The sequence below is a fragment of the Oncorhynchus clarkii genome, chromosome 8 (assembly GCF_045791955.1).
Source record: "Oncorhynchus clarkii lewisi isolate Uvic-CL-2024 chromosome 8, UVic_Ocla_1.0, whole genome shotgun sequence".
Lineage (NCBI taxonomy): Eukaryota > Metazoa > Chordata > Actinopteri > Salmoniformes > Salmonidae > Oncorhynchus > Oncorhynchus clarkii.
The window spans coordinates 32,278,677-32,304,995 of NC_092154.1; the positions used below are offsets into that span (position 1 = coordinate 32,278,677).

At 43.2% G+C, this 26,319-nt stretch overlaps 3 protein-coding genes across 4 annotated transcripts; 2 read left to right on the forward strand and 1 right to left on the reverse strand.

Annotated features, from left to right (window-relative positions):
* Nucleotides 1–568: 568 nt before the first annotated feature.
* On the forward strand, nt 569–8,365 carry LOC139415287 (proteasome 26S subunit, ATPase 6). The gene is made up of 14 exons (XM_071163307.1): nt 569–674; nt 1,123–1,202; nt 1,308–1,347; nt 2,373–2,425; nt 2,531–2,598; nt 3,967–4,081; nt 4,170–4,257; nt 4,532–4,593; nt 4,710–4,833; nt 5,064–5,125; nt 5,459–5,579; nt 5,908–5,988; nt 6,137–6,208; nt 7,892–8,365. Exons 1-14 carry the CDS (start codon nt 590–592, stop codon nt 8,008–8,010), a joined length of 1,170 nt encoding a protein of 389 aa, XP_071019408.1. The 5' UTR covers nt 569–589; the 3' UTR covers nt 8,011–8,365.
* Nucleotides 8,230–14,486, reverse strand: LOC139415286 (cell growth regulator with ring finger domain 1). Of its 2 annotated transcripts, none has more exons than XM_071163306.1 (6): nt 14,260–14,486; nt 13,086–13,225; nt 12,294–12,474; nt 9,947–10,094; nt 9,542–9,649; nt 8,230–9,234 (listed from the first exon to the last, which is right to left on the reverse strand). In XM_071163306.1, exons 1-6 carry the CDS (start codon nt 14,361–14,363, stop codon nt 8,902–8,904), a joined length of 1,014 nt encoding a protein of 337 aa, XP_071019407.1. In that variant the 5' UTR covers nt 14,364–14,486; the 3' UTR covers nt 8,230–8,901. The 2 variants fall into 2 exon arrangements, with proteins under 2 accessions (XP_071019407.1, XP_071019405.1); XM_071163304.1 differs by having other exon boundaries at nt 8,754–9,234; nt 9,740–10,094; nt 14,260–14,469.
* Nucleotides 14,487–14,511: 25 nt separating this feature from the next.
* Nucleotides 14,512–26,136, forward strand: LOC139415285 (phospholipase DDHD1-like). The gene is made up of 13 exons (XM_071163303.1): nt 14,512–15,673; nt 15,887–16,090; nt 16,486–16,614; nt 16,922–17,069; nt 17,410–17,519; nt 17,863–17,969; nt 18,372–18,631; nt 21,060–21,138; nt 21,249–21,398; nt 21,676–21,740; nt 21,928–22,109; nt 22,802–23,053; nt 23,786–26,136. Exons 1-13 carry the CDS (start codon nt 14,881–14,883, stop codon nt 23,968–23,970), a joined length of 2,664 nt encoding a protein of 887 aa, XP_071019404.1. The 5' UTR covers nt 14,512–14,880; the 3' UTR covers nt 23,971–26,136.
* Nucleotides 26,137–26,319: the final 183 nt, after the last annotated feature.

Consider the following 26,319-nt stretch of genomic DNA (forward strand, 5'->3'; position numbering starts at 1 on the left):
GTTCACCCTTGTCTGCAGTGGTCTGCGAATCCACAACCTTCTGAGTACTTTGCCTTGTAATGCTCACAAAACAAAGTACACAAGGCTCTGATCTGTCCTAGGAGTGGGGGTAAACGGTAGGCATGTTCTCTGCTATCTACTTTATGTCTTAATTATTAATTTTGGTATAGGGGAGGGTCACTTGTATTTTTTTCAAGCGTTCAGTGAGATCCGATTTTCTCCAGGTATCCCTCATTATAAATAACGTACAGTCCCTTATTATTAATCTGTGACCCATCATCACTGGGAAAGTCACCCACGCTAAACATAACCAGATTATTTTTTAGATAGAATGACTTGTTTTTGTGATTTGAAAGTGAGGGCGAATATTTTATTTCCCAACAAAACTCTTATTTTGGCTCGAGAGGATTTTGTTTTCAGTGTCAAGGGGCATCCTTTGGAGCGTCCTTTGGTCTTGGTCATATTTTCACCCAGTGAGCAGTATGAGGAGACACCTCCCCCATGTGGCAGGTGTGACAAATTGCATGATGACACAGAAACAAAACCCATCTTCCGACGTCGTACAGTTCCCATAATTCATAGAGGCAACATGGCTGACACCAGAGAAAAGGGACTTCAAGATTACAGGAAAAGATTACTTGAACATAAAGAGATTGACGGACGTTTAAAAGAGTGTAAGTAATGTATTACCGTGTCTTTGTCAATAGATCGGAATAATGCACGTAAAATTGGTTATCTAACTAAAATGAGCAATAACCAGTTAGATAAGCGGTTGTTGGCTACTTGTAACTCGCTTTGTCATGCAGTGCCAGTAGATTCGTCCATAGAAATGAATGGTCTTCACAACCGGCTAACGCGTTAGCAAAATGCTAGCTACAAAAACAGCTGTAACTAGCCGTATATTGAAGTGTATTTGCTGTACTAAACCATGGCAAAACAGTTTAACCAGCTAACGTTATTTGCCAGGACCGATAGCTAACAATATTAGTTCGAGTTTAGCTTGAAGTCATGGAAGAACAATAACAGACATAATCAGCTAACGTTAACTTCCTAACTGTAGCTAGCTAACGTTAGCTACACATCTTGATTCCATTCGTATCCTCTGTCTGACTCTGTTTTCAGTGAGGGAACAGCTCAAGGAACAAACAAAACAATATGAAAAATCTGAAAATGACCTGAAGGCCTTACAAAGTGTTGGTCAGGTAAGATGGCGTATTCACACATGATTATTGACCGGCAATATAGTGTACACAAATGTGTCTTAATGAATGGATTTGAACTGCGAATTATTTTCATACTTTATGTAGATTGTGGGTGAAGTGCTCAAACAGCTGACGGAGGAGAAATGTAAGTTGTAGCTAATATCACTGCAATTTATATTGGCTAGCAATATTGGCTAGCAATATGCCTTGCTACATCCTTAAACGTCACATATTATGGTGTGTTCGTAAATTCACTCTGGTTAGCTACTCCGATTTCAAAGCACTAGTCAGTGTGTGCCAGAGAGCTGAACAACTGATGAGCAGAGTAAACACCCATTGAATATAATCTGTGTCGGCCAAAACAATTCATAAAATTGTTGCCAGCAGCACAGTTAGTCACCAATGCTCTAGACAACATGAAAACATCCTAAGCACCTCTGCTAAGGCGACTAAAATGGTAAGAGTGAGGTGTTCTCTCATTTGTGTCTGGAAGTAGCTAGCAAGTTAGCCAACTTTAGGCAGTTGACTACAGTTGTGAGATCAGAACTCTCGGGTCAACCCTACTCCTCAGCCAGAGCGTACAGTGTGCGCTCTGAATGTACAAACGCCCAGAGCTCACTCTGGCACTCCAGAGTGCATTGAAGAACACACAGTGCCATTGGTGCGTTCGTAAATTCACTCTGGAGTGCCTCAGTTTACTTTGGGCATTTGTAAATTCAGAGTGTTGTCAGATTGTCCGTTTGCTCTCAGAGCATTCAGAGCGCACACTGGACACTCTGGAGGAGGAGTAGGGTTGATCCAAGAGTAATTGATCTCACAACGGCAGTCACGCACCCAAGCCAACTGGCTAGCTTGCTAGCTACTTCCAGACACAAATGAGAGACCTCACTCTGACCATTTTACTTGCCCTAGCAGAGCTGGTTAGGTTGTTTTCATGTTATCCAGAGCGTTGATGACTGTAACTGGGCTGCTGGCAACAATTTAATTACGTTTTTTTGCCAACGTTTACTGACACCGGCCATATTCAATGAGTGTTGAGCGTTCCTAAATTCAGCAGTTATTCTACGCTCTGGCACACTCAGACGAGAGTGCTCTGAAATCGGAGTAGATAGCCAGAGGGAATTTACGAACACACCCCATGTTATGTTCATTATTTACTTCTCTTCACAGTCATTGTCAAGGCAACCAATGGACCCCGCTATGTTGTTGGCTGCCGCAGACAAGTAGGTCTTAAAACATGTTACCAACGTTTCATCAGTGATTATTTACTTAATGTGTCATCTCTCCATGATGGTAATTGAGCTCATCTCTCTGTCATTTTCACACAGCTGGATAAATCACAGCTCAAACCAGGCACTAGAGTGGCCCTGGACATGACCACCCTCACCATTATGAGGTAGGCACTAGGGATTCCATATGTGACAGAGATGAAAATCTCTGTTAGAAACGTAGAAAGACAGGGCATCTATTAGCAACAACTAGGATGGGTTGCTAGTATGACTAGGATTGTGCCTTTGGCTTCTGGACAACCAAAGAAAGTTGATATGAAAAGCAATAGAACAGGAGAGAAATGCTGCTTAATGGCATGAGGAAGTCTTTATAAAACAATTGCCTCTGTTTCTATGGTTGAATAATGGTTAGGCTACGTTGAAGCAAAGTAAGACATGCCTCATTATTTGAAGTAAAGTAAAACGTTCAGTTTCAAACAATTATACTGCCACAAGCTCACATTGCAAAGTGGTGGGTGACTCGCTGATAGCCTTCCTACCATCGACTATAGTCTATGCACTCGAATGAAGAATGGGAGGCGCCCTTTGATTATGAGTTGAGATTGAAAAATACAAGTAATAGTTCTTTAATCGTGGCCATCAGAACAGTTTAACACGTGATTGCATTTAGAATTGTTATTTGTTGCGCAATGACTGGGCTTGCAAAAGCACATTTGACTCCAGTACCAGCTTTTTGAGGAGCTGCTCTCGCATTGTCTGACAGGTGGTAGGCTATTCCGCTCCTCAAACCAGGCTCTGTATGCTGTGCGTGTGTGATTTTAATAAGATGCATGATGACTAACAAAAATATACGCATCAATTTCATTCCACGAAATTATGCAAATTAACCTATACACCGATAAGCATGAACGGTAAAATGCATTTTCGGTGGATAACTGATTTAACGGTTAACCGTTAACATCCGTAATTGGTACTGCACCCACACGCAATAGGGTTGCAATATATGGGCAAAACATTTTAATTGCGATTTAAAAAATATTGACCATTTATATATTGCGATATAGATCAAAACACTTGGGTGAACTATTGAAATAGAATGATTTATATTAAGAAGCGAAGTGGAAAGCAGCATTGTGTTGACTGCATTTTATCTAACAGAACAGCATGCAAACTTATAGTGAATCTAACTTTGAGGAGGGGGAACTGTGCTGCTTGAGTGACAGGGCTTGGTGTGTGTGGGAAGCAGCCACAAGCGATGAGAGGGAGAGAGACGACAAATTGAGTAAACCGTAACTGACGTTACACTCAGCTTATTGGCGTTCCAAAATATTGCATGCGATATGGATCTCTTGCGATATGGATATTGCACAAATCAATTTAGAAATTTGATTAATTGTGCAGCCCTAATACAGACAAGCACCCATTGAGAAAATGTCAATACAGTCTACTGACACAAAATGGTAAAAGTATAAGGTATGTCAGGCCTAAATGTTTTCCCTGACGGTAGATAACATGTACGCTCACACACCCTACAGGTATCTGCCCAGAGAAGTCGACCCCCTGGTGTACAACATGTCCCATGAAGACCCTGGCAGTATCTCCTACTCAGAGATTGGTGGCTTGGCCGAGCAGATCCGTGAACTGAGAGAGGTACACGTCACATCCTACAGTACAGTTAGTACTGCTTCCCTGAAGCAGGCAGGTGTTCTATATGACACTCCCCTATGTTCCCTGTCAGGTGATTGAGCTGCCCCTGACCAACCCTGAGCTTTTCCTGAGGGTGGGGATTATCCCTCCAAAGGGCTGCCTGCTCTACGGACCTCCAGGTGAGTCACTAGCAGGATTTTGATGTAGACTTTAAATTGTTCCTTGATTCCTCATGTCCTGGATTCCTTGACCTACATCTCAAAACACATTGCATCAAAAAATCTGAGGTCCCTCCCCTCAGACCTTCTCCTCCAATGCGTCTTGAGAAGGAGGTCTAGGAATAAAGGATGCGGCGAACCAAGGAAAGACTTGAGATTCACCATGAGTAATGCTGGTTATGTCACCGAGGTCCTGAGGTCATCGATTTCCTTTATGCACTTATCTTTTCATTAGGCACCGGAAAGACCCTTCTGGCAAGAGCTGTAGCCAGTCAGATGGACTGTAACTTCCTCAAGGTGAGTAATAGGCTACACTGTTTTCCTCCACTGGCCCTTCAGGGTGTATTCACTATTCTTTGAACAACATGGCTGATGCTTAGCATGTCCTGTCTTCTTTGCACCGGTTGCGGCAGGTTGTGTCCAGCTCCATTGTGGATAAGTACATTGGAGAGAGCGCCAGGCTCATCAGGGAGATGTTCAACTATGCCAGGGACCACCAGCCCTGCATCATCTTCATGGACGAGATCGACGCCATCGGTGAGCATCCTCACCTGTAGCCTGGTCCCAGATCAGTTTGAGTTGTAAAGCCAATTGCTGTAGTCATTGTCAACCAAAGGAGTTGGCTATACAGCAAAACCAGATCTGGGACCAGGCTAAGCATCCTGAGCCCTGATGCCATATCTATTCCTTCTCCCTTTGCTTAGCATTGCGTGCAGTGTCTGGGAATGTTGAATGTGTTGTAAGTTAAATACTTTTTTCTCTACAAGGTGGCCGAAGGTTCTCAGAGGGCACGTCAGCTGACAGAGAGATCCAGAGGACCCTGATGGAGGTAAAATGGGCGGCCATAACTCTTAGATATATGTTACATAGAATGGATAATGTTCAACAGATGTTGCTTTCTATGAGAATGATGGTTTTGTAAAATATATTTGGTGAAAGACCGTTCTGTGGCTTGGTCAGTACAGTATATCTTCTGGGTGATGTTGAAGATGGGAATAGAACTCGGTGACGTGTAGTTTGCAGCCAGCTTGACTGGCATTTCAATACATACTGAAGGGTCTTACTGAAAGATGTCTAAAGTTATCCGGATCCACGGCAGATAATCCTCTCTGTGTGTTGGCTCCTCGCCGACTTATCTTTTGTGTGTTTGTGCGCCGCACAGCTGCTGAACCAAATGGATGGCTTTGACACCCTGCACAGAGTCAAGATGATCATGGCCACCAACCGGCCTGACACCCTGGACCCTGCACTGCTGCGTCCCGGCAGACTGGACCGCAAGATCCGTACGTTCTTCCTCCTCTCATCATCCCGCAACCTTCATACTTAATCCTCTTAATGTAATATAATGATATATGCCATTTAGCAGACACTTCTATCCTAAGTGACTTAGTTATGTGTGTATACATTCTTTGATGGTCCCGGGAATCGAACCCACAAACCTGATGTTTCATGTGCCATTGCTCTACCAACTGTGGCCTTATCTCCTTTGGGAGATAAGGCCACAATGATCTCCTTCCATTTCTTTCTCAATCATAACCAAGTAGAAAGAAATGTGAATGTCTATGGTATGAAACGATGAGTGACCCATGGTTATTTCTACTGTTCCAACAGACATTGAGCTGCCCAATGAACAGGCCCGCTTGGACATCCTGAAGATCCACTCTGGCCCCATCACCAAACATGGAGAAATAGGTGTGTGTGTGTGTGTACTCACTCACTATGGAGACACTGTGGTCTTGATTGTTAGCACAGCTGGGACTGGGACACATTTGGGTGTAATCATGTTTTCGATTTTGTTTCACTGCTTCTTGTAACAGGTGTTGTCGCTTTGTATTTTTAGATTACGAAGCGATCGTGAAGCTTTCAGACGGCTTCAACGGAGCCGATTTGAGAAATGTGTGCACTGAAGCAGGTAACTGACCAACATTATGGGTGGCTTTCCCGGCTAAAAATAAAGCCTATTCCTGGACTGAAAAGCTATTTTAATGAAGATTCTCCATAGAGTATGCTTTTTAGTTTACAGTCGTGGCCAAAAGTTTTGAGAATGACACAAATATGAATTTCCACAAAATTTGCTGCTTCAGTGTCTTTAGATATTTTTGTCAGATGTTACTATGGAATACTGAAGTATAACTACAAGTATTTCATGTGTCAAAGGCTTTTATTGACAATTACATGAAGTTAATGAATAGAGTCAATATTTGCAGTGTTGTCCCTTCTTTTTCAAGACCTCTGCAATCCGCCCTGGCATGCTGTCAATGAACTTCTGGGCCACATGGCAGCCCATTCTTGCATAATCAATGCTTGGAGTTTGTCAGAATTTGTGGGGTTTTGTTTGTCCACCTGCCTCTTGAGGATTGACCACAAGTTCTCAATGGGATTAAGGACTGGGGAGTTTCCTGGTCATGGACCCAAAATATCGACGTTTTGTTCCCCGAGCCACTTATCACTTTTGCCTTATGGCAAGGTGCTCCATCATGCTGGAAAAGGCATTGTTCATCACCAAACTGTTCCTGGATGGTTGGGAGAAGTTGCTCTCGGAGGATGTGTTGGTACCATTCTTTATTCATGGCTGTGTTCTTAGGCGAAGTTGTGAGTGAGCCCACTCCCTTGGCTGAGAAGCAACCCACACATGAATGGTCTCGGGATGCTTTACTGTTGGCATGACACAGGACTGATGGTAGCGCTTACCTTGTCTTCTCCGTACAAGCTTTTTTCCTGATGCCCCAAACAATTGGAAAGAGGATTCATCAGAGAAAATGACTTAACCCCAGTCCTCAGCAGTCCAATCCCTGTACCTTTTGCAGAATATCAGTCTGTCCCTGATGTTTTTTCTGTAGAAGTGGCTTCTTTGCTGCCCTTCTTGAAACCAGGCCATCCTCCAAAAGTCTTTGCCTCACTGTGCATGCATATGCACTCACACCTGCCTGCTGCCATTCCTGAGCAAGCTCTGTACTGGTGGTGCCCCGATCCCGCAGCTGAAACAAATTTAGGAAACAGTCCTGGCGCTTGCTGGAGTTCTCTCCTTGAAGTTCTTGATGATCCGATAAATGGTGGATTTAGGTGCAATCTTACTGGCAGCAGTATCCTTGCCTGTGAAGCCCTTTTTGTGCAAAGCAATGATGATGGCACGTGTTTCCTTGCAGGTAACCATGGTTGACAGAGGAAGAACAATGATTCCAAGCACCACCCTCTTGAAGCTTCCAGTCTGTTATTCGAACTCAATCAGCATGACAGAGTGATCTCCAGCCTTGTCCTCGTCAACACTCACACCTGTGTTAACGAGAGAGCCACTGACATGGCAGGGCTGTTTTTTGGGGATTCAGTTCATTTGCATGGCAAATAGGGACTTTGCAATTAATTGCAATTCATCTGATCACTCTTCATAACATTCTGGAGTATATGCAAATTGCCATCATACAAACTGAGCCAGCAGACTTTGTGAAAATTAATATTTGTGTCATTCTCAATTTTTGGCCACGACTGTACAACTAGTCTTAATCTGTGTCTGGGAAACCAATCTGAACATAGCTGTTATTGTCCTGAACCCAACCTGCTGTTCATGCTCTAAGTCTCGTTCCTTTCCATCTTCCAGGTATGTTTGCGATCCGTACCGATCACGAGTACGTCACTCAAGAGGATTTCATGAAGGCGGTTCGCAAGGTTGCCGACTCAAAGAAGCTTGAATCCAAACTGGACTACAAGCCCATATAAATGCCTATATCAGTATTCCTATATGTGAAAATGGAAAGTAGATGAGAAAGAGAGGCTGGGATGGGGTTTGCTGTTGCGGTTTAACTTTTTGTGTGATGCAGAAAAGCTTCTTGGGGGCGGTGTCTGTTCTAATTAGTGTACCATTTATATACAGAGTTGCCAAGAAGTGACCTCAAAACAGTTATAGATATTGGAAATGGATACATTAATGTCTCTGTCTCCACTCCATAGTGTGAAATTTATGCACACTGGCCCAGTATTTAGGGTTATATTAACAAAACAAATATTCTTGCCATTGGAGCACCTGTATCTGTAAAATCAAAGGAATATGTCACATTAAAACATTGATATTTCACACTGATTGTCCTATTTTTTTTTTTTGCTGCCTTTTAAACCTTGGAAGCTGTGATGCCAGGTTTGATTTCTTTGTGATTTTCATAAAGATGCAATTCATAACTTTGTCCACGATTTAAGGGTCAAAAGAAAAAACACCTCACTGTATGCTATATTGACAAAAACAATACATTCTCTATACATTGCACATCAAAAATATTAGGTTTTCCATATCTACATTTACAAATAGTACAAGTAGTTTGCACCTCGATAAACTCAACGTGATAAAATGTGGTTCATATGCTCACACAGCTATAAAACAGTTGGAAATGTCCAATAAAACACCTCAATGTGAAACCATATCATCCATCCGGTAAACACTTTGATTCTGTTGAAATTGTACTCATGTATCTGTTGGAACAGCACCCATTGTGACAATCAGCATGGACTTTTTGGACACCATTCCTTCCTAACAGTAGCCTGTAGAGCTACTTCAATGAGTAACATTACTACGTTCATATTATGAATACTGGTAATATTGACCTGCTACATTACAGTTCATTCTTCCTCTACCTCCTCCATATCGGGCTGCTGGAACAGGGCAAAGGACTCTAATACGAAAGCTCTGCATATGGGGCAGTGTTGGAAGCGATGGACACAGCCGTCACATACACAGGCGTGCCTGCAGGGCAGCAGGACGCGGTTAACAGGTGCATTCTGACACACCACACAATCTTTGCCTTTTCCCTCCTCTGACCAATCCTCTTCATCTTCCATTCCTGGCATCTCCTTTCTGGGTTCTCTTTTCTGTGTTTCTGGTGGTGCCTCTGTGCTACGGTCGGGGTCAGTCGCCTCCGACAACCCCTTGCTCTCGGCTGACATAAATAGTGGCTGGAGCAGATAACATTACATTTGTAAGGATGTTAACTGCCAGCATCAGACTTGCTCTTAACAGTGAATACTCTGTTCTAATAACTACAATAGCACATCACGTAGGAAGCAATGTATTGGCACATTGGCCTGCATTCTAAACGGCACGCTAGTATGGATATTAGAACACAACCAAAAATCTGAAAAAAGTAATGATAGGCTACTGTAATCTCACTGAGCCCTTGTCCATTACCTTGAACAAGACATTCCTGCTACGTCAATGAGACTGGAGAAATAAATGATGAATTAACAAAAAATAAAGCCGTACCTTCAACTCATACATGTTCCCTTGTGCCGTGAGGAGATACTGAAACAGGATCCGTGCCGACAGGCTGTATTTGTCATCTGGAACGTGAACCACTGTGACGCTGGCGACCTGAGCGAGAGGAACAATGAGGGATAATGAGTGTCACATCCCAGGACTACGCCCATGCCAAGATGGTAACTTTAAACCTAACAAGCACACCTTATATCGGGGTGTGGATTGCATCATTACCCCTAGGATAATACACATTGAAGTGATTGGACTTCCCGGACACAGATTCGTCCTGGACATAAAAGCTCTTTCAGTGGGAATTCGCGGTTGAGCATGTTCTAGGACTAGGTTTAATGTGTCCACGAAACTGGCCCCATGTGACGATGTTCCAAGTGTTACCAAGACTGTCACACTAACAATGTTGTACGTGTCCCTTGCTTCAGATTCGGCCAGTGTGAGGACAGCCACTATAGGGTAGCGTTCCCGTGGCAAAAGCCCGAAATTAGTGATCCCCAGATCGGCTGGCATCTTGGTATAATGCTCCTCTCTGTCCTCTCCACTGATACTGAGCCTTTGGTTAAGGGGTAAAATACATGCAGGATGAAACTGAACTGAAAGACATGCCATTTTAGCCTTGCATGCACTCCATCCGTCTATCCTCAACCTTAGTGTCACAACTAAATATCATGATGATGAAATATGACATATCATACATCAATGAAACATGCATTAATGTGCAATATTTCATAAAAGACAAACATGAGCAAATAATATCTTCTAGAACCTGACTATCGGAAATCAAATGTTATTTGTCACAAGCCTTTCCCAACGATGCAGAGTAAAACAATTAACTTTAAAAAGTAACACAAGAAGAATCAAATACATAAGAATGAAGCTACAGTGCCTTGCGAAAGTATTCGGCCCCCTTGAACTTTGCGACCTTTTGCCACATTTCAGGCTTCAAACATAAAGATATAAAACTGTATTTTTTTGTGAAGAATCAACAACAAGTGGGACACAATCATGAAGTGGAACGACATTTATTGGATATTTCAAACTTTTTTAACAAATCAAAAACTGAAAAATTGGGTGTGCAAAATTATTCAGCCCCCTTAAGTTAATACTTTTTAGCGCCACCTTTTGCTGCGATTACAGCTGTAAGTCGCTTGGGGTATGTCTCTATCAGTTTTGCACATCGAGAGACTGACATTTTTTCCCATTCCTCCTTGCAAAACAGCTCGAGCTCAGTGAGGTTGGATGGAGAGCATTTGTGAACAGCAGTTTTCAGTTCTTTCCACAGATTCTCGATTGGATTCAGGTCTGGACTTTGACTTGGCCATTCTAACACCTGGATATGTTTATTTTTGAACCATTCCATTGTAGATTTTGCTTTATGTTTTGGATCATTGTCTTTTTGGAAGACAAATCTCTGTCCCAGTCTCAGGTCTTTTGCAGACTCCATCAGGTTTTCTTCCAGAATGGTCCTGTATTTGGCTCCATCCAACTTCCCATCAATTTTAACCATCTTCCCTGTCCCTGCTGAAGAAAAGCAGGCCCAAACCATGATGCTGCCACCACCATGTTTGACAGTGGGGATGGTGTGTTCAGGGTGATGTGCTGTGTTGCTTTTACGCCAAACATAACGTTTTGCATTGTTGCCAAAAAGTTCAATTTTGGTTACATCTGACCAGAGCACCTTCTTCCACATGTTTGGTGTGTCTCCCAGGTGGCTTGTGGCAAACTTTAAACGACACTTTTTATGGATATCTTTAAGAAATGTCTTTCTTCTTGCCACTCTTCCATAAAGGCCAGATTTGTGCAATATATGACTGATTGTTGTCCTATGGACAGAGTCTCCCACCTCAGCTGTAGATCTCTGCAGTTCATCCAGAGTGATCATGGGCCTCTTGGCTGCATCTCTGATCAGTCTTCTCCTTGTATGAGCTGAAAGTTTAGAGGGACGGCCAGGTCTTGGTAGATTTGCAGTGGTCTGATACTCCTTCCATTTCAATATTATCGCTTGCACAGTGCTCCTTGGGATGTTTAAAGCTTGGGAAATCTTTTTGTATCCAAATCCGGCTTTAAACTTCTTCACAACAGTATCTCGGACCTGCCTGGTGTGTTCCTTGTTCTTCATGATGCTCTCTGCGCTTTTAACGGACCTCTGAGACTATCACAGTGCAGGTGCATTTATACGGAGACTTGATTACACACAGGTGGATTGTATTTATCATCATTAGTCATTTAGTTCAACATTGGATCATTCAGAGATCCTCACTGAACTTCTCGAGAGAGTTTGCTGCACTGAAAGTAAAGGGACTGAATAATTTTGCACGCCCAATTTTTCAGTTTTTGATTTGTTAAAAACGTTTGAAATATCCAATAAATGTCGTTCCACTTCATGATTGTGTCCCACTTGTTGTTGATTCTTCACAAAAAAATACAGTTTTATATCTTTATGTTTGAAGCCTGAAATGTGGCAAAAGGTCGCAAAGTTCAAGGGGGCCGAATACTTTCGCAAGGCACTGTATATACAGAGAGTACCAGTACCAGATCAATGTGCAGGAAGGGGTATGAGGTATTTGAGTTAGACACTGTATGTACATAGAGGCAGGGTAAAGTGACTAGACAACAGGATAGATAATAATAAGAGTAAAAATGAAGAACACATCATAGGACCATCCCATATACAAAACATGTACTTATACTAACAACAACGATACCGATTATACGATTATCAGATTATCGCCTGTGAGAAGGATACTGGAAGCTTTGGCAGTGGTGGTACTGGAAGTGCAGAGCTTCCTGGAACAGATGTGGCGTGGCGAGCTTACTGGGGCCGTGTTGGTGGGTCTGTAGCGCCCCCTGTAGGGCATGGACACCACAACCCCAGTAACAACTCAGCACACAAGGCTCCAGGCAGCATGGAAGCAGGGACACACCCTCTGGAAAGAGGAAAACAATGAATGATTCAAAGTGGCAGTCAGATGGGTGTTGAGGAAATTGGCATGGATGCAGTACTAGTTGTATATTTCCCTGGTTAACCACTCAATACGAAAATGTGGTATATTTAAGCAATAAGGCCCGAGGAGGTGTGGTATATGGCCAATATACCACAGCTAAAAGCTGTTCTAAAGTATGACACAACGTGGAGTGCCTTGACGCAGCCCTTAGCTGTGGTATATTGGCCATATATCACAAACCCCCGAGGTGCCTTATTGCTATTATAAACTGGTTACCAACTTAATTAGAGCAGGAAAAACTAATGTTTTGTCATACCCATGGTATACAGTCTGATATACCATGGCTGTCAGCCAATCAGCATTCAGTGCTTGAACCACACAGTTTATACAATCTAGATTCACGCATCATTCATGGTGGCACACCTATAACATAGTGTGGGCAAAGGCCTAATACAACACACTATGCTATACAGGTAATTTTTTCAAAATCACCATTGAAATAGCTTTTAGGCCCAGGAGGCTTAATCTGGGTCCCGGAAACTGGCTCTATGTGTGGTTTGTTGCATAATAACTGTCTTTGCATGCTCTCTCACCAGTCACAGAGGCCACCCCAGAGGACCCCATCTCTAGGGCAAAGGGGTTGGTCACCTGAACCATCCTCTTCTCTGGGACAGGCACGACTGACTCAGTCTCATCAGAGCTGCGGAGAATCACTGGGACATCGAAACCAAACCTATGGGAGATATGGTGGAACATAGGACAGAAAATCTGAATATTTCATTATGTTGTGTGTATAAGAGATCAGACAAGATAAGTGAAGTAGCCTAAAGTATAACAACTTGATATTGCGTGCACACCAAATTGATAAAAGTTTATAAAACAATTTCTGCTTTTAAAGAAAGCTCTCTAATAGCCTACCTTGTGATGTAAAGAAATGCACGTAGAACATTGTAAATGGCTATTTAAAAAACAAACACATGTTATAATAAAACTAGTAGACAACTGTGCAGAACAGTCCATGTTTCAGTAAATACAATACCAGATACTGTATTTTTTTCTGAGGCAATGACACTTTGATTAACTTTCCCGAATGCCAGGTTTATCCAAGGTCCATGCTATCCAGGGTCCTTGGGACGTCCCAACTCTGACTTTACCCCATTGCAGTTGACTTTTAAAATGGTTAAGGTTCAATAAGGGTTAAGGTTAGGTAATGGTTATAGTAAGGGTAAGAACCGTTCCAAGGTTCCCGGATAGCACTAACGCTACAAAGTTTAATTTTACTTGTTGTGTGTATGTACTGACATGCATGTGTAACTGATAGATACACATACCCCCACAACATGTGAATATTTTTAAATGTATGTACATTGCAAAGTATTTTGTCTGTAATGTATTTTTCGTTATGGGTCGCAGCCTAATAAAACTAGTTATTGCCTTTGCCGTCGGCTAATGGGGATCCTAATAAATAAAAAACGTAACATTTTCGTGCCTGCCTAACATTGCAACATTTATCACTCTGTATGCTGTCACGTGATGTGTCAACGTATCATTGCCGTGATGTCAAATGACCATCGCCGTTTGCAATATTTATTACCGCAAATAACACAGTCTCCTGTGATTTACTGAACAAAATATAAACAGGGCCGATTGCTTAATGTAAGTACAGATAGCTGGCAACTTTATTTGTTGGCTAAAATAATAATTCCATTCAATAATAACAGCCTAATGTTGTTGTTGTCATAACAAGGCAATTTGACAGGAACCTACCAGCCGAGGACCATGGCGGCGGTAACAACGAAACATAACGATATGACAGTAATGTAAAATAATGGAGAATATTCATACAACGTAATAAGAAACACCGCTGCCATTTTTTAAAATCTTGGCTAAAGATAAATAAACCAATGTATGATTAAACCCGTGGAGAAAACAATATTCGTATACTTCAAAGCAGTTACTTCCGTCTTTTAACTACGGTGGCCAGTGCACCATCTGCCCCTCATGCGCAATCTTTTCGCGCATTTGGGAGGAGGAGCACGTAGTCTACCATTGTAATTATGTTGTAAGCAAGTCGCAGATAGGCATGCGAATAGAATAAGTGAACAGGTAAACCTACTGGCAGTGACAAAATGGGTCTCTGAGTAGTAGGATATCTATCAGCAATTTCAAAAAGTCTCCAATTTGGTAGCCTGTATCTGGGTACTGAGTGGATGAACCGGCTCAAAGATGGTGGCATTTACAATAATCAAGGAGGAGGTTTGGAAACCGTTAGTCCTGGACCTATGACTGTCAATTAAAGGTCAACAAGAGGCGCAGAAATAAATACGTTTGAGAACGTAGGCCATATTGTTTTTTAGGGAACAAGCTGTTGATTTTTTTTGTCAAGTGATGAGCAATTTTAAGGACATTAAGCCGACTACCCGTCGACTGAGCTCGGATAATAATTCCGTGAGCAGCAATGACTGGGATATGGCCAATGATGTGTTTGTGTCCTGCTACGAGGAACCGATGGGAGAGACTATACACGGGGAGATGGACTCGGTCCAGTCCGGCTTGGAAATGCACTTGCCTCCGCTGTTGCTAGGCGATCACCGTTTATCTCAAGACGGCATGATGTTGGGCCTAGTGGGTGAAACTTACTCGGGCTATCACTCTCTCCCCGACTTAGGGACAGGCTATTTGGACATCACAAACGACCTGAAGTACACCGAAAGTGATGGGAGTGTGACTACAAAGAAGCGGAACCGCTCCAACAGTTCCAGACACCGCGGGGAGGTCGTCACCGAGCTGGGACCAGAGGAAGTGCGATGGTTCTACAAAGAAGACAAGAAAACCTGGAAGCCATTTGTTGGACACGACTCTTTGAAAATTGAAGTAATTTACCGCAAATTATGTGAACTTCACCCCTGCAAGGTGAAATGTCGCAATCATGCCACCGAACCAGAGAACCCCAGTGGGTCAGCCACGGGGTCCGAGGCCCAACCGGAGGATGTGGCGGAGGGGGGAGCTGTTCAGGCGGATCCGGCAACAGGAGAAGAGGAAGGTGGAGGGGAGGGAGGATACGAGACGGATGACATCGACCTGGATTCCATAAGTGTCAACGTTGAGGCTGTTTGCGTCAGAGGGGGTCTCTATGAAGTGGATGTCAAAGAGAAAGAATGTTACCCCGTCTACTGGAACCGTGAGTAGCCTATTCTTATCACTATAGATGTTTCTCTCTCTCGTGCTATTTGTCTTGTTAATAATATTGGTTTTATCACACTTATGCCATTCCTATTCAATAAGCATGTCATAACAGTCCCACATCTGTCCGAGCATAGAGCAAAGTTAGCCTACTGCTCATTCAATACAGATGGACCGACATGACCATACATCGCAACCCCTTTGTCCACAGAGCAGGACCGTATTCCTGTGATGAGGGGCCAGTGGTTCATCGACGGCACGTGGCTTCCTCTGGAGGAGGACGAGAGTGACCTCATCGAGCTGGAGCACCTGGCCCGTTTTCGTGGCCACCAGATGAGGGAGATCTACGAGACTGCCACCGAGGTGGTGACCACCGCAGTGGACAGCAAGGACTGTAAAGTGGATGGACTCAATGGCAAGTGGGACGGGGGCGTGCCATGTGGGGCGTCTGGCGTGACAGTGTTGATGAAGGGTGTATTGTGTCACATTCTATGTGAATGATATGGATGAACAACACACACCGGTTCTGGGCCCAAAAAACAAACACTTTGAATAAGGAAAGAAAATAACGTGGCTAGAACTTCGCACATGGCTACCGCAGAAAACAAAAACAAGCGATTCTTATTGGACAATTTCATATCTGGACAATTTTCTTCCGTTTTATTACCTACTGAACACGACCCTTGATTGAGTGCATGCAAGCGGTGTATGGAAGTGGGATTTCTACAAAAGTCACTGGAGACTTAATTCACATTAACGGAAGGAAGTTATTAGGTCGATGTTAATTAATTTCCCTCTTGATTCTTACAGCGATCCACAGTTTGAAACTGAGCAGAAGCCATGTGGACTGGCACAGTGTGGACGAGGTGTATCTCTACAGTGATGCCACCACCTCCAAGATCGCACGCACTGTCACCCAGAGACTGGGCTTCTCCAAAGGTTTGTATCCCCACTGAGGGGAAATAAGAATCCTCTGTGTTTCACTGCCTACAACGAGGTGTATAACATCTAACTTAAAACCTGCAGGTACAATTGTGCACCTATGGTTATAATGCATTATAAGCCTTGTCATAAGCATGTATTTTTTTTCATCTCATAATGATCCTGAGTAAAAACATCAATTTTGGCAGAAAGAACTAGCAATCTTTTGTGGGATTTGCTCAAATACTGTGTTTCTGTACTGTATAAAACTACATTTACAGTGTTCTGTATAATAACTGGTATAATTCCCCTGTGTCCTCCTCAGCTGGCAGTAGTGGGACGCGTCTCCATCGGGGCTATGTGGAGGAGGCAGCGCCCGAAGACACACCGCCCGAAACAACACACATTGTCTTTGTGGTGCATGGGATTGGCCAGAAGATGGATGAGGGCCGCATCATCAGGAACACAAGCATGTGAGTTACAGGAACAATGAACTCTGTTATAATACTGTATAAAACCCTATCAGAACCTGCCATAGAGCTTTATACAATCTCATATGTTTATAGTCTAGTATTATTGTACGGAAAGCGAGCAGAGTGGGAGAAAGGATACCAACGATTGGACCTGGAAGATTCAATCTAAAGCTGTCGCGGCACCATTGTTTATGATCACTTATTCACAGCTATGTTGTACAATAATAATGCGCTCATAAAGCTTCATGAAGAGGGTATTCCTAGAATATATGACCAAACATTCTTGGTAGTGTAACGTTTGTTTATGCGCATCTTCCTCTGTGCCTTTACACGTCTACAGGATGAGGGACGCTGCTAGGAAGATGGAGGAGAAGCATTTCTCCGATCGTTCCACAGAGCATGTGGAGTTCCTTCCTGTGGAGTGGAGGTCCAAACTGTGCCTGGATGGAGGTATGTCTGGCCAGTTTGGCCACACCTACTTTGTGACCTATTGAAGACCTGAGTAGTTGAGAAACGTTGTCGCCAATAAACCTCATGGTAGCATAGATGGCAGGGTGCAGAGTCCGGTTTTTATCGTATGTGTATGTGTATCTTTTTCTTGTCTTGTCTCTCTTGCAATGAGACAGACCTGTATACATAAAGGTGAAATAAAATATCCCTTTAAGTAGTAACATCAGCTATTAGTGTGTATAGATAGGTCATTTTGCTTGTAGTCCCACTGTTTGACATACCGGAGGGACTGAAATGTCTTTGTAGATGACTTGGTGTGTGTGTGGTTGTGTGATGGTTGCAGACACCGTGGACTCCATCACTCCAGACAAAGTTCGAGGACTCAGAGACATGCTCAACAGCAGTGCTATGGACATCATGTACTACACCAGCCCTCTGTACAGAGACGAGGTGAGACTCTCTTAGTTAATGGCACCACCCATTCATTAACATTCCAAATAAATTACCATGAATCCTATGAGCCCCTCCTCCCCATGTTTGGTGCCACTGTATGTCTGTAGAGTAGACAACTATAGGGGCCCACTGATCACTGTGAGTCAAATAAACATACAGTAGACATATGATAGTGTCCACTTTCGCATGCCATGTGTCTAGACACACACACACACACACACACACACACACACACACACACACACACACACACACACACACACACACACACCTGTCTGCATGTCCCATGCATATTTTACCACATACACGCACACACTCAATCTCAAATTCTAACATCTACCAATTTGCAGTTGCAGCCTAATACACAAATGTAATTCATCATGCTTTGTGTGTCTGTAGATAACTAGGGGTCTAACTCAGGAGCTGAATCGTCTATACACACTCTTCTGCATGCGGAACCCCGAGTTTGAGGAGAGTGGTAAGGTGTCCATCGTGTCCCACTCCCTGGGTTGTGTCATAACCTTCGACATCATGACAGGCTGGGACCCCGTACGCTTCCATCATGAAGAACTATCGCCGGAGCCAAAAGAGATGCAAGAGTGCTGGTCAAGCTATCAGGAACGTCACCTACAAGAGGAGCTGAGACTCACACGACTCAGGTAGGTAGACACTCAATAGCCAGGGTCAGGCTCTAATTTCCCCTCCCCAAAAAAATATTATTTTGTTTTGTCATTGTTGTTTGGAACCCACTGCCCGCAAGTCGTCGTCAAGTTTGCCACCCCCCAACCCGTCCGTTGGTTGTGCCTGTTTAGCTGCCGTGTACGGAGCTCGTGCGCTCCCAGTACCCAAACATGCATGGCTTGAGAGATGCGATCACAGGTCAAGTGTTTGTAGCTAGCTACCTAGTTTATATATCAACAGTACTGCCAACAGTATCATCCCCCACCCCAGGCTTGACTCGTTGCACACGGGATGCTGGGCGTGCTTTGGCAGGACCCGCCGGGTGCCCTGTGTGTCCTGATAGGACCCAGGCCACACCCCCTCTTTATAGAGCCCCACAGAGGTGTCATATAATACCCATAAAACCTAACCGTCAAACGCGAATGGTTCCAATCATTTTTCCACCATTCATTTTTCCCATAGGGGATTATAGAAACACTTAAAATAAGGGCTGTGTTTTGTGTAGGCTTACCCTGGTGTGACTTTTTGATAACCATGTAAATCTCTCGGACAAGGTGACTTTTGTCTATATATTCGTCTCTATTTACTCTCAAGATTCAAAAATGCTAATTAGCATCAAAGTAGACATCACGCAAGACTACAAATCCCTGCAAGCACGTCATCTTTAGCTGGCATCTTTGCTAACGCGTAAATGTAGAGGAATTTAGACAATTTATTCATTACTACAGTTAGCTAACATTAGATAGTTAATCTAGAGATTCTTACCTTTGCCTCGATTGAGCAGTCTCGTCCAGATCATCATGGCATTTTTCGTTCTTTATGATAGCCAGCAGCTAATTAGCATTTCATTTGTTGGGTGTAAAATACAAGCAAATATATTGATAAACGCCACGTTGTCCGAGACAGATTTAGACGGTTATTAAAACATTATTTTGTGTTTCTGAAATCCCCTGTGGGGAAAATGTATGGTGGAAAAACGATTGGACCCATTTCTCTGTTTGACCACTAGGTTTTTATGGATATTATGATTCATACTGTTGTACTCTATGGTGTTGTTAACGTGTTTGTTGTCTTTGTAAAATAATTCACTTTAAATAGTACAAAAAACAACATGTACTGCCACAGCAGCATAAAATTGTATTAACACTTGTTAACACTTGCTTTAGCCTATATCATCATCAATATTTGGTCTGGTTGGCTGATAGCCGCAGCAGATAGAGGCAGAATGACATAAAGAGGTAAATCACAATCAGTAAAATAAATTGAGCTAGCTATCTTGTAGATTTACATCAGTCAGCAACATCAATGATCACCCGATTTTCCCGATGGCATTCATGTCTTTAAGAGGGAATGTAACTAGCTTGCTTACAATTGTTGATGATGAGAGAGTGTGTTGTTTTAGAAATAAATAGGCCTTTGCCGAGATACACTATATATAAAACAAAAAAAGAATGTGGACACCCATTCAAATTAGTGGATTCTGCTATTTCAGCCACACCCGTTGCTGACAGGTATATCAAATCGAGCACACAGCCACGCAATCTCTATAGACATACTTTGGCAGTAGAACGGCCTTCCTGACGAGCTCAGTGGCTTTCAACGTGGCACCGCCATAGAGTGCCACCTTTCCAGAAAGTCAGTTCGGCAAATTTCTGCCCAATGCCAAAGTTTGGTGGAGGAGGAATAATGATCTGGGGTTGTTTTTCATGTTTTGGGCTTGGCCCTTTAGTTCCAGTGAAGGGAAATCTTAACTCTACAGCATACAATGACATTCTAGACAATTCTGTGCTTCCAACTTTGTGGCAACAGTTTTGGGAAGGCCTTTTCCTGTTTCAGCATGACAATGCCCCCGTGCACAAAGTAAGGTCCATACAGAAATGGTTTGTTGAGATCAGTGTGGAAGAACTTTGGGATGAATTGGAACACCGACTGCGAGCCACACCCGACATCAGTGTCTGACCTCACTAATGCTCTTGCGGCTGAATAGAAGCAAGACCCCACAGCAATGTTCCAACATCTAGTGTAAAGCCTTCCCAGAAGAGTGGAGGCTGTTACAGCGGCAAAGGGGGGACCAACTCCATATTAATGCCCATGATTTTGGAATAAGATGTTCGACGAGCAGGTGTTCACATACTTTTAGTCATGTAGTGTATGAATTATGAAAGTATTTTTATTTTATTATTTTATCTCCCTGAAACGTCTGTTCACGACCCTGGCCAGGGTCAAATTCATTAGGCACCAAACAGGGGGAAAAAACTGGCTCAAACAGGGAGGGATTACTTCAACTTTCCAACTCATTTTCTGTAGGATTTTCTGTAGATCCCACCGCCATTTGTCCCCAGTGTTGAATGTTTATGTTTCATTTACGGTTGTGTGATAATATTGGTGTTGCATTCATGTCTAAAGGTTACGGGATTTGGAAAATCAGTTTGCTGGTTTGCAATCCCCATCATCTGAAGGTTCTTCTTCAGCCTTGAAATTTAAGGTGACAAATTCCATATTTCATTCCTTCTAATTGTTATGACAGATAGATTGAGCCATGGATTTAACCGCGGTTCCCCTCTGATTTCCTCTGTGCCTTTTATTTTGTTATAGGTGGAGAACTTCTTTTGCATGGGTTCTCCCCTGGCCGTGTTCTTGGCGTTGCGAGGGATCCGACCGGGGAACAACGTGACCCAGGATCACATCTTACCCAAATCCATCTGCCAACGTCTCTTCAACGTCTTTCATCCTACCGACCCTGTGGTGAGCCAACCAACTGAACCAGACAGTAGAGTCATTCAGTCATGCAGTCAGTCACTGATGGTATACTGTAGCAGATCCGTAAAGGATTGGAAGGGAAAGGGGCTCAGGAAGGGCTTTGGTAGGGTTGGAAACATACCTGCTGTTTCCGTTTGTGCTTCCAGAGTCAAATCAAGTGGCTGGCTAGATAGTGTACGTACGATTTGGTTTTGGGTTCCGGTTCCGAGATTGCTGCTGGCATGATGGAAGTGCTTAATGATGCCTATGGCTGTATTTTCAGGCGTACCGATTGGAGCCCCTAATCTTAAAGAACTACAGTAACATTTCACCTGTCCAAATACACTGGTGAGTAGTGGATTTAGTATTTTATTTTGAGTAGAATAGATCACAGTCAGTACACACAACCACACACACACACACACACATATATTGGGACAGCACAGAATCGGCAGCAGAGCAGCACCCTTGGAGCAGTTTTGTACGAATCAGTGTTTGTGAATGACATGTATTGTATTGTGACCGGGATCTACAGGTATAACACAAGTAGTCCGACTCCGTACGACCAGATCCGTCCCACGCTTCTCAACCCTGCACTGAAGGAAAGTGCATCTGTCTCGGACACAGAGAGCCTCCCTAGCCCCTGTACCTCCCCCCCTCAGGCCCGAAGACACTACGGAGAGTCCATTACGAACTTGGGGAAAGCCAGTATTATGGGTGAGAGAGAGAATGAGTGACGGGGGGAGGAAGGGAGAGACATAGGGACTTTCAGTGGTGGATTCTTCATTTTTATCTCCTTGCTTTTTAGACTTTGCCCTTTGTTTATCTTGTTGGTGTTTTTTTACTTTGGTCTTTCCTGAAATTGGCTTATTTTGTTATTTTATAGTAGAGAGAGTGAGCTGTTTGGCTTTAGTCAAGGACAGACCTACGCATTAAGATATATATATATATATGTGTGTGTGTCTGTGTGTGTGTGTGTAATACTTTTTTTATTCTGTGGAAATACCTAATTTTTGCTCGCTGAAACAGAAGTAGATTGCATAGCTGATGTAGCAGCAAGCCAAGCACAGAACCACTGTCCAGAAAACCCAGCCTCAACAAATCAATGGAGAGCCATTAAGTCTTGTCACAGGGATTGACACTATAGAACCTATGAATAAAGGATTTCCTTCATTCATGATTAGATAGTATTTTTACAGAACACTTTGCAGTATAGGACCAAGTCTACTGCAATTATGTAAATCAACGGGTGTGAAAGGTACAGTATAAATGTTCCCTTATTTTCCTGCCTATATCTGTGAGAAGTTAGTAGACTTATGTGTTGTCCTGTGCTGTGCCATGTGATCGTGAGTGTGTGCATGTGTGCTTGTCTGTCTTTGAGTTTCGCTGTGTGCTCTCTGTCTCGGCAGGCGCAGCAAGTCTCGGCAAAGGCATCGGCGGGATCTTCTTCTCCCGCTTCTCGCGCTCAAGTGGTCACGTGGGCGGCGTGGAGGAGGAGCCTTCTGACTCGGAGGGCGGGGTCTTAGAGGTGGATAATGCCGTGTCAGGGGAGGAGGGCGTGGCTGCGGAGTTAGTGGAGAAGTTAGCGGTAGTCGAGGAGACGAGAGAAATAGAGCACTCCATGTCTCGTTCCACCTCGGCTATCCTGGACAACACCACATGTACGTATCCCTATACCAGATCTATTCAACCGAAGCTTCTACCTTAGTGCTCCCCACAGACCTGGATCAATTATGCATTGCAAATATTTTATACGAAATTGTTGAGGTGTGCTTGATTTAGCTTGTCAGGCACAATCAATCAGTCAGTCAAATGTGTCTGTAAAGCCCGTTTTACATCAGCAGTTGTCACAAGGTGCTTTTACAGTAACCCAGCCCTAGAGCCAAGCAAAGGCAGAAGCAAGAGCACAGTGGCCAGGAAAAACTAATTTGAAGGAAGAAATCTATAAACTCTGCCCTGTAGTACCGTTCCAAAAGGTATTCTTTGGCTGTACCCCTAGGAGAACTCTTTTTGGTTCCAGGTAGAACTATTTTGGGTTCCATGTACAACCCTCTGTGGAAAGGGTTCTACCTGGAACCTAAATAGGTTATTCAAAGGGTTATTCTATGGGGGGGACAGCCAAAGAACCAAACCGGTGTCATAACCAAAAGTGCAAACTCATGCTAGGCAGGCTAAATCAAGCACATCGTAATTATTTTTAAGTATATGAAAAATGTATTGGACCCTACTCCCTCATATTGTTTTCGAAAGCCAGCAGTGAATTTTTGACAGAGGTTTCCCTATTGCGTTTTGTAACTGCTTTGTCCCCGTATCTATGGCTAGTATTTAAAGTGCGTGTTTTGTGTGTGTGTGTGTGTTTGTTGTGAAACTCTTTGTCTTTCTGTGTGTTACAGTGGAGTTGGAGAGGCGTATTGACTTTGAACTGCGAGAGGGCATGGTGGAGAGCCGCTATTGGTCGGCGGTGACCTCTCACACTGCCTATTGGTGTTCACACGACGTGGCACTGTTTCTTCTCACTTTCATGTACAGACAGGAGTATCCCACTCAGCTCTCTGAGGATAACCCAGAGTTATCCTAACCCACAGCCAACACACACACAAACACACCTACTTGATCTTGCAACCAGACCGAGGAGACATGTCTGTGTGTCAGAGACCACTCCACAGCCTGTGGTCAGCTGGTGGTGATCTCGTCAGAGACCGTTCCCTTTACCCTACGGGTTCTAATAGTGACTGTTCCTCTAATGTTCCCAATGCTGTCAATTCATCCACCCCTGTGGGTTTATTGAATACCGTCTCCCCTCCAAAGCACCCACCGACCCCAATTAAGACTGTTCCTCTTTCCTGTGACCGTAAATGATGACTGTGTCTCTTGGACTGTGTTGGTGTCGGACACAGCTTTGACTCGGTCTGTGTGACTCCTGAAACTGTAGCCATGGCTCAAGCCTAACCTTTCTCAACTCTGAGCATCAACACTCATTCAGATGTTTAGCCTGTTGAGAGAGTTACATTCAAATCCATCCTTTCATGGTCTGAATGCCTCAGAGAAGCACACTGAAACCCGTTCAATTGCATCGTTTGATTTCAACCCGTCAGGTCGATCAAAGTGGATTGTTATGGAAGGGTTGAAGTAGCCAGACGGAAACACTGCACTCACCATTGTTTTATCCGTTCAGTTTAACCTGGCTAGGGTTAAAGCCAAATGAATGATGATGACATTGGATGGAGCATACTTAGACTAAATGAAATGCAGCTCTATACATTAACTGTACTGCTGCGACGATGCGTGGAGTCGCCAAATTATGTTTACACTGACTAACTGCAAGACTAGGCTGAAAAATACTAATGTTGGATACACAACTTGAGCAAAGTTGCCAAATACAGTTTTTGTTTAGCTCTCTTATAACAGTGGCAGGTTCGGTCGGTTTGCTGGTCCATAGGAAGGCCGGCCGAATTGCTTTGTTCTATTGTGAATTGTCTTGATCGAAAAGAGCACTCCATTTGTAATACTAACACTGACATGTTGCACATATACGGTAGCTTTACATTTTTTTCGGCACTTTCTAGTCAGGCAACGAACAGAGATACGACATATCGGTAAAACACACACATGAAGGACTCAAAATGTTTCATGTGCATCCATTGATCTGAAACAGAGTAGCAGTAGAGAAGTCTGCAGAGTACACTCCTTACAATTCTAACACTTTATTTAAATCAATAACTATTCGGGCCAAAATGAAAAGGAAGCATGATGTGCAGTATGTACGTAGACAGGGATGAATATGCTCTGCTTAAGATTGTCTTACTAGTAGTGGGGGATTGTAGCATGCCACATTGAAAGTCACCTGGAGGGTTCCTCCATGATTTTTTAAAGTAAAAAAACAACAACAAATGTATTACACTAATACAGAGCGACATCACTCAAATTGGATCTCTGCCATAATCAAGCTTGCCATCAGGAAGTTTTTTTTTAATATGTTTGGTGTCATGTATTTTGTACACAGTATGTGTTAAGAGTTTGCCTTTTTGCCGTCTTGTGAATGTTTGCTGTTTAAGTTCTCCTCAGATGTGTTTGAGTCCATCCCTTGTTAAGTCATACTGTCAGATTCCCAGGTATGCTACTGTGTCATCCCGTTGCGTCTGCGCTTACAAATGCCTGATTCACACTATATGGCCGAGCGGAACTGTACTGTGCTGGCACAGATATTTTCTTTTCACTTTGTCCTTTCTAGCGTCATTCCAGCAACTATGGTGCATACGTAACCAGGCCAGTTCCAATACAGCTTGATTAAGTTTGGCTCAGTAGTGTGAAAAGAGTATTTAGAGGATTTTGTTTGTGCTTCACTCCTTGGTTTTGCATATCCTTGTTTACATGTCACACTGTCACTGTTACACTCAAACATAGCAAGCTGATACCTCCTTCTTCCTTATGTTACAACTTACCCATTCATGTGCCATAATGTGTAACTGACATAGATATCTTCTCTTAATTGTGCATAGAGTTGTCATTCGAGGCTAAATGTACTGTACCCTAAGGGCATTGAATTGTGATTGATTGTGTTGTGGGTAGTCCATTCTTCAGCTATACTCCCATTTGCCTTGCACTAGAGGACATGTTTCCACTTACTGCCCAATCCACTGTCATGCTCATTGCTCACTCTTTTTAACCTGTGTTTTGTTCAAATTAATGACGTAATGCTTAACCTTGGTAACCCTTTTGTTATACATTAAAATGTATCTCTACAGCTGTCTGTCTGTGGTCTCAGTTTATTCATATGTGCTCATGAACAAAGACAAGACGGCCCATCGGTCATTCCACCAATTAGGTGCCTTTTGAGTAGTGTAACTTCACCTAATTTTAACATTCTGTCAAAAAGAGCACATGTTCATACCTAACAAAAAACAGATGGCTTTCCCATCTGAAGAGG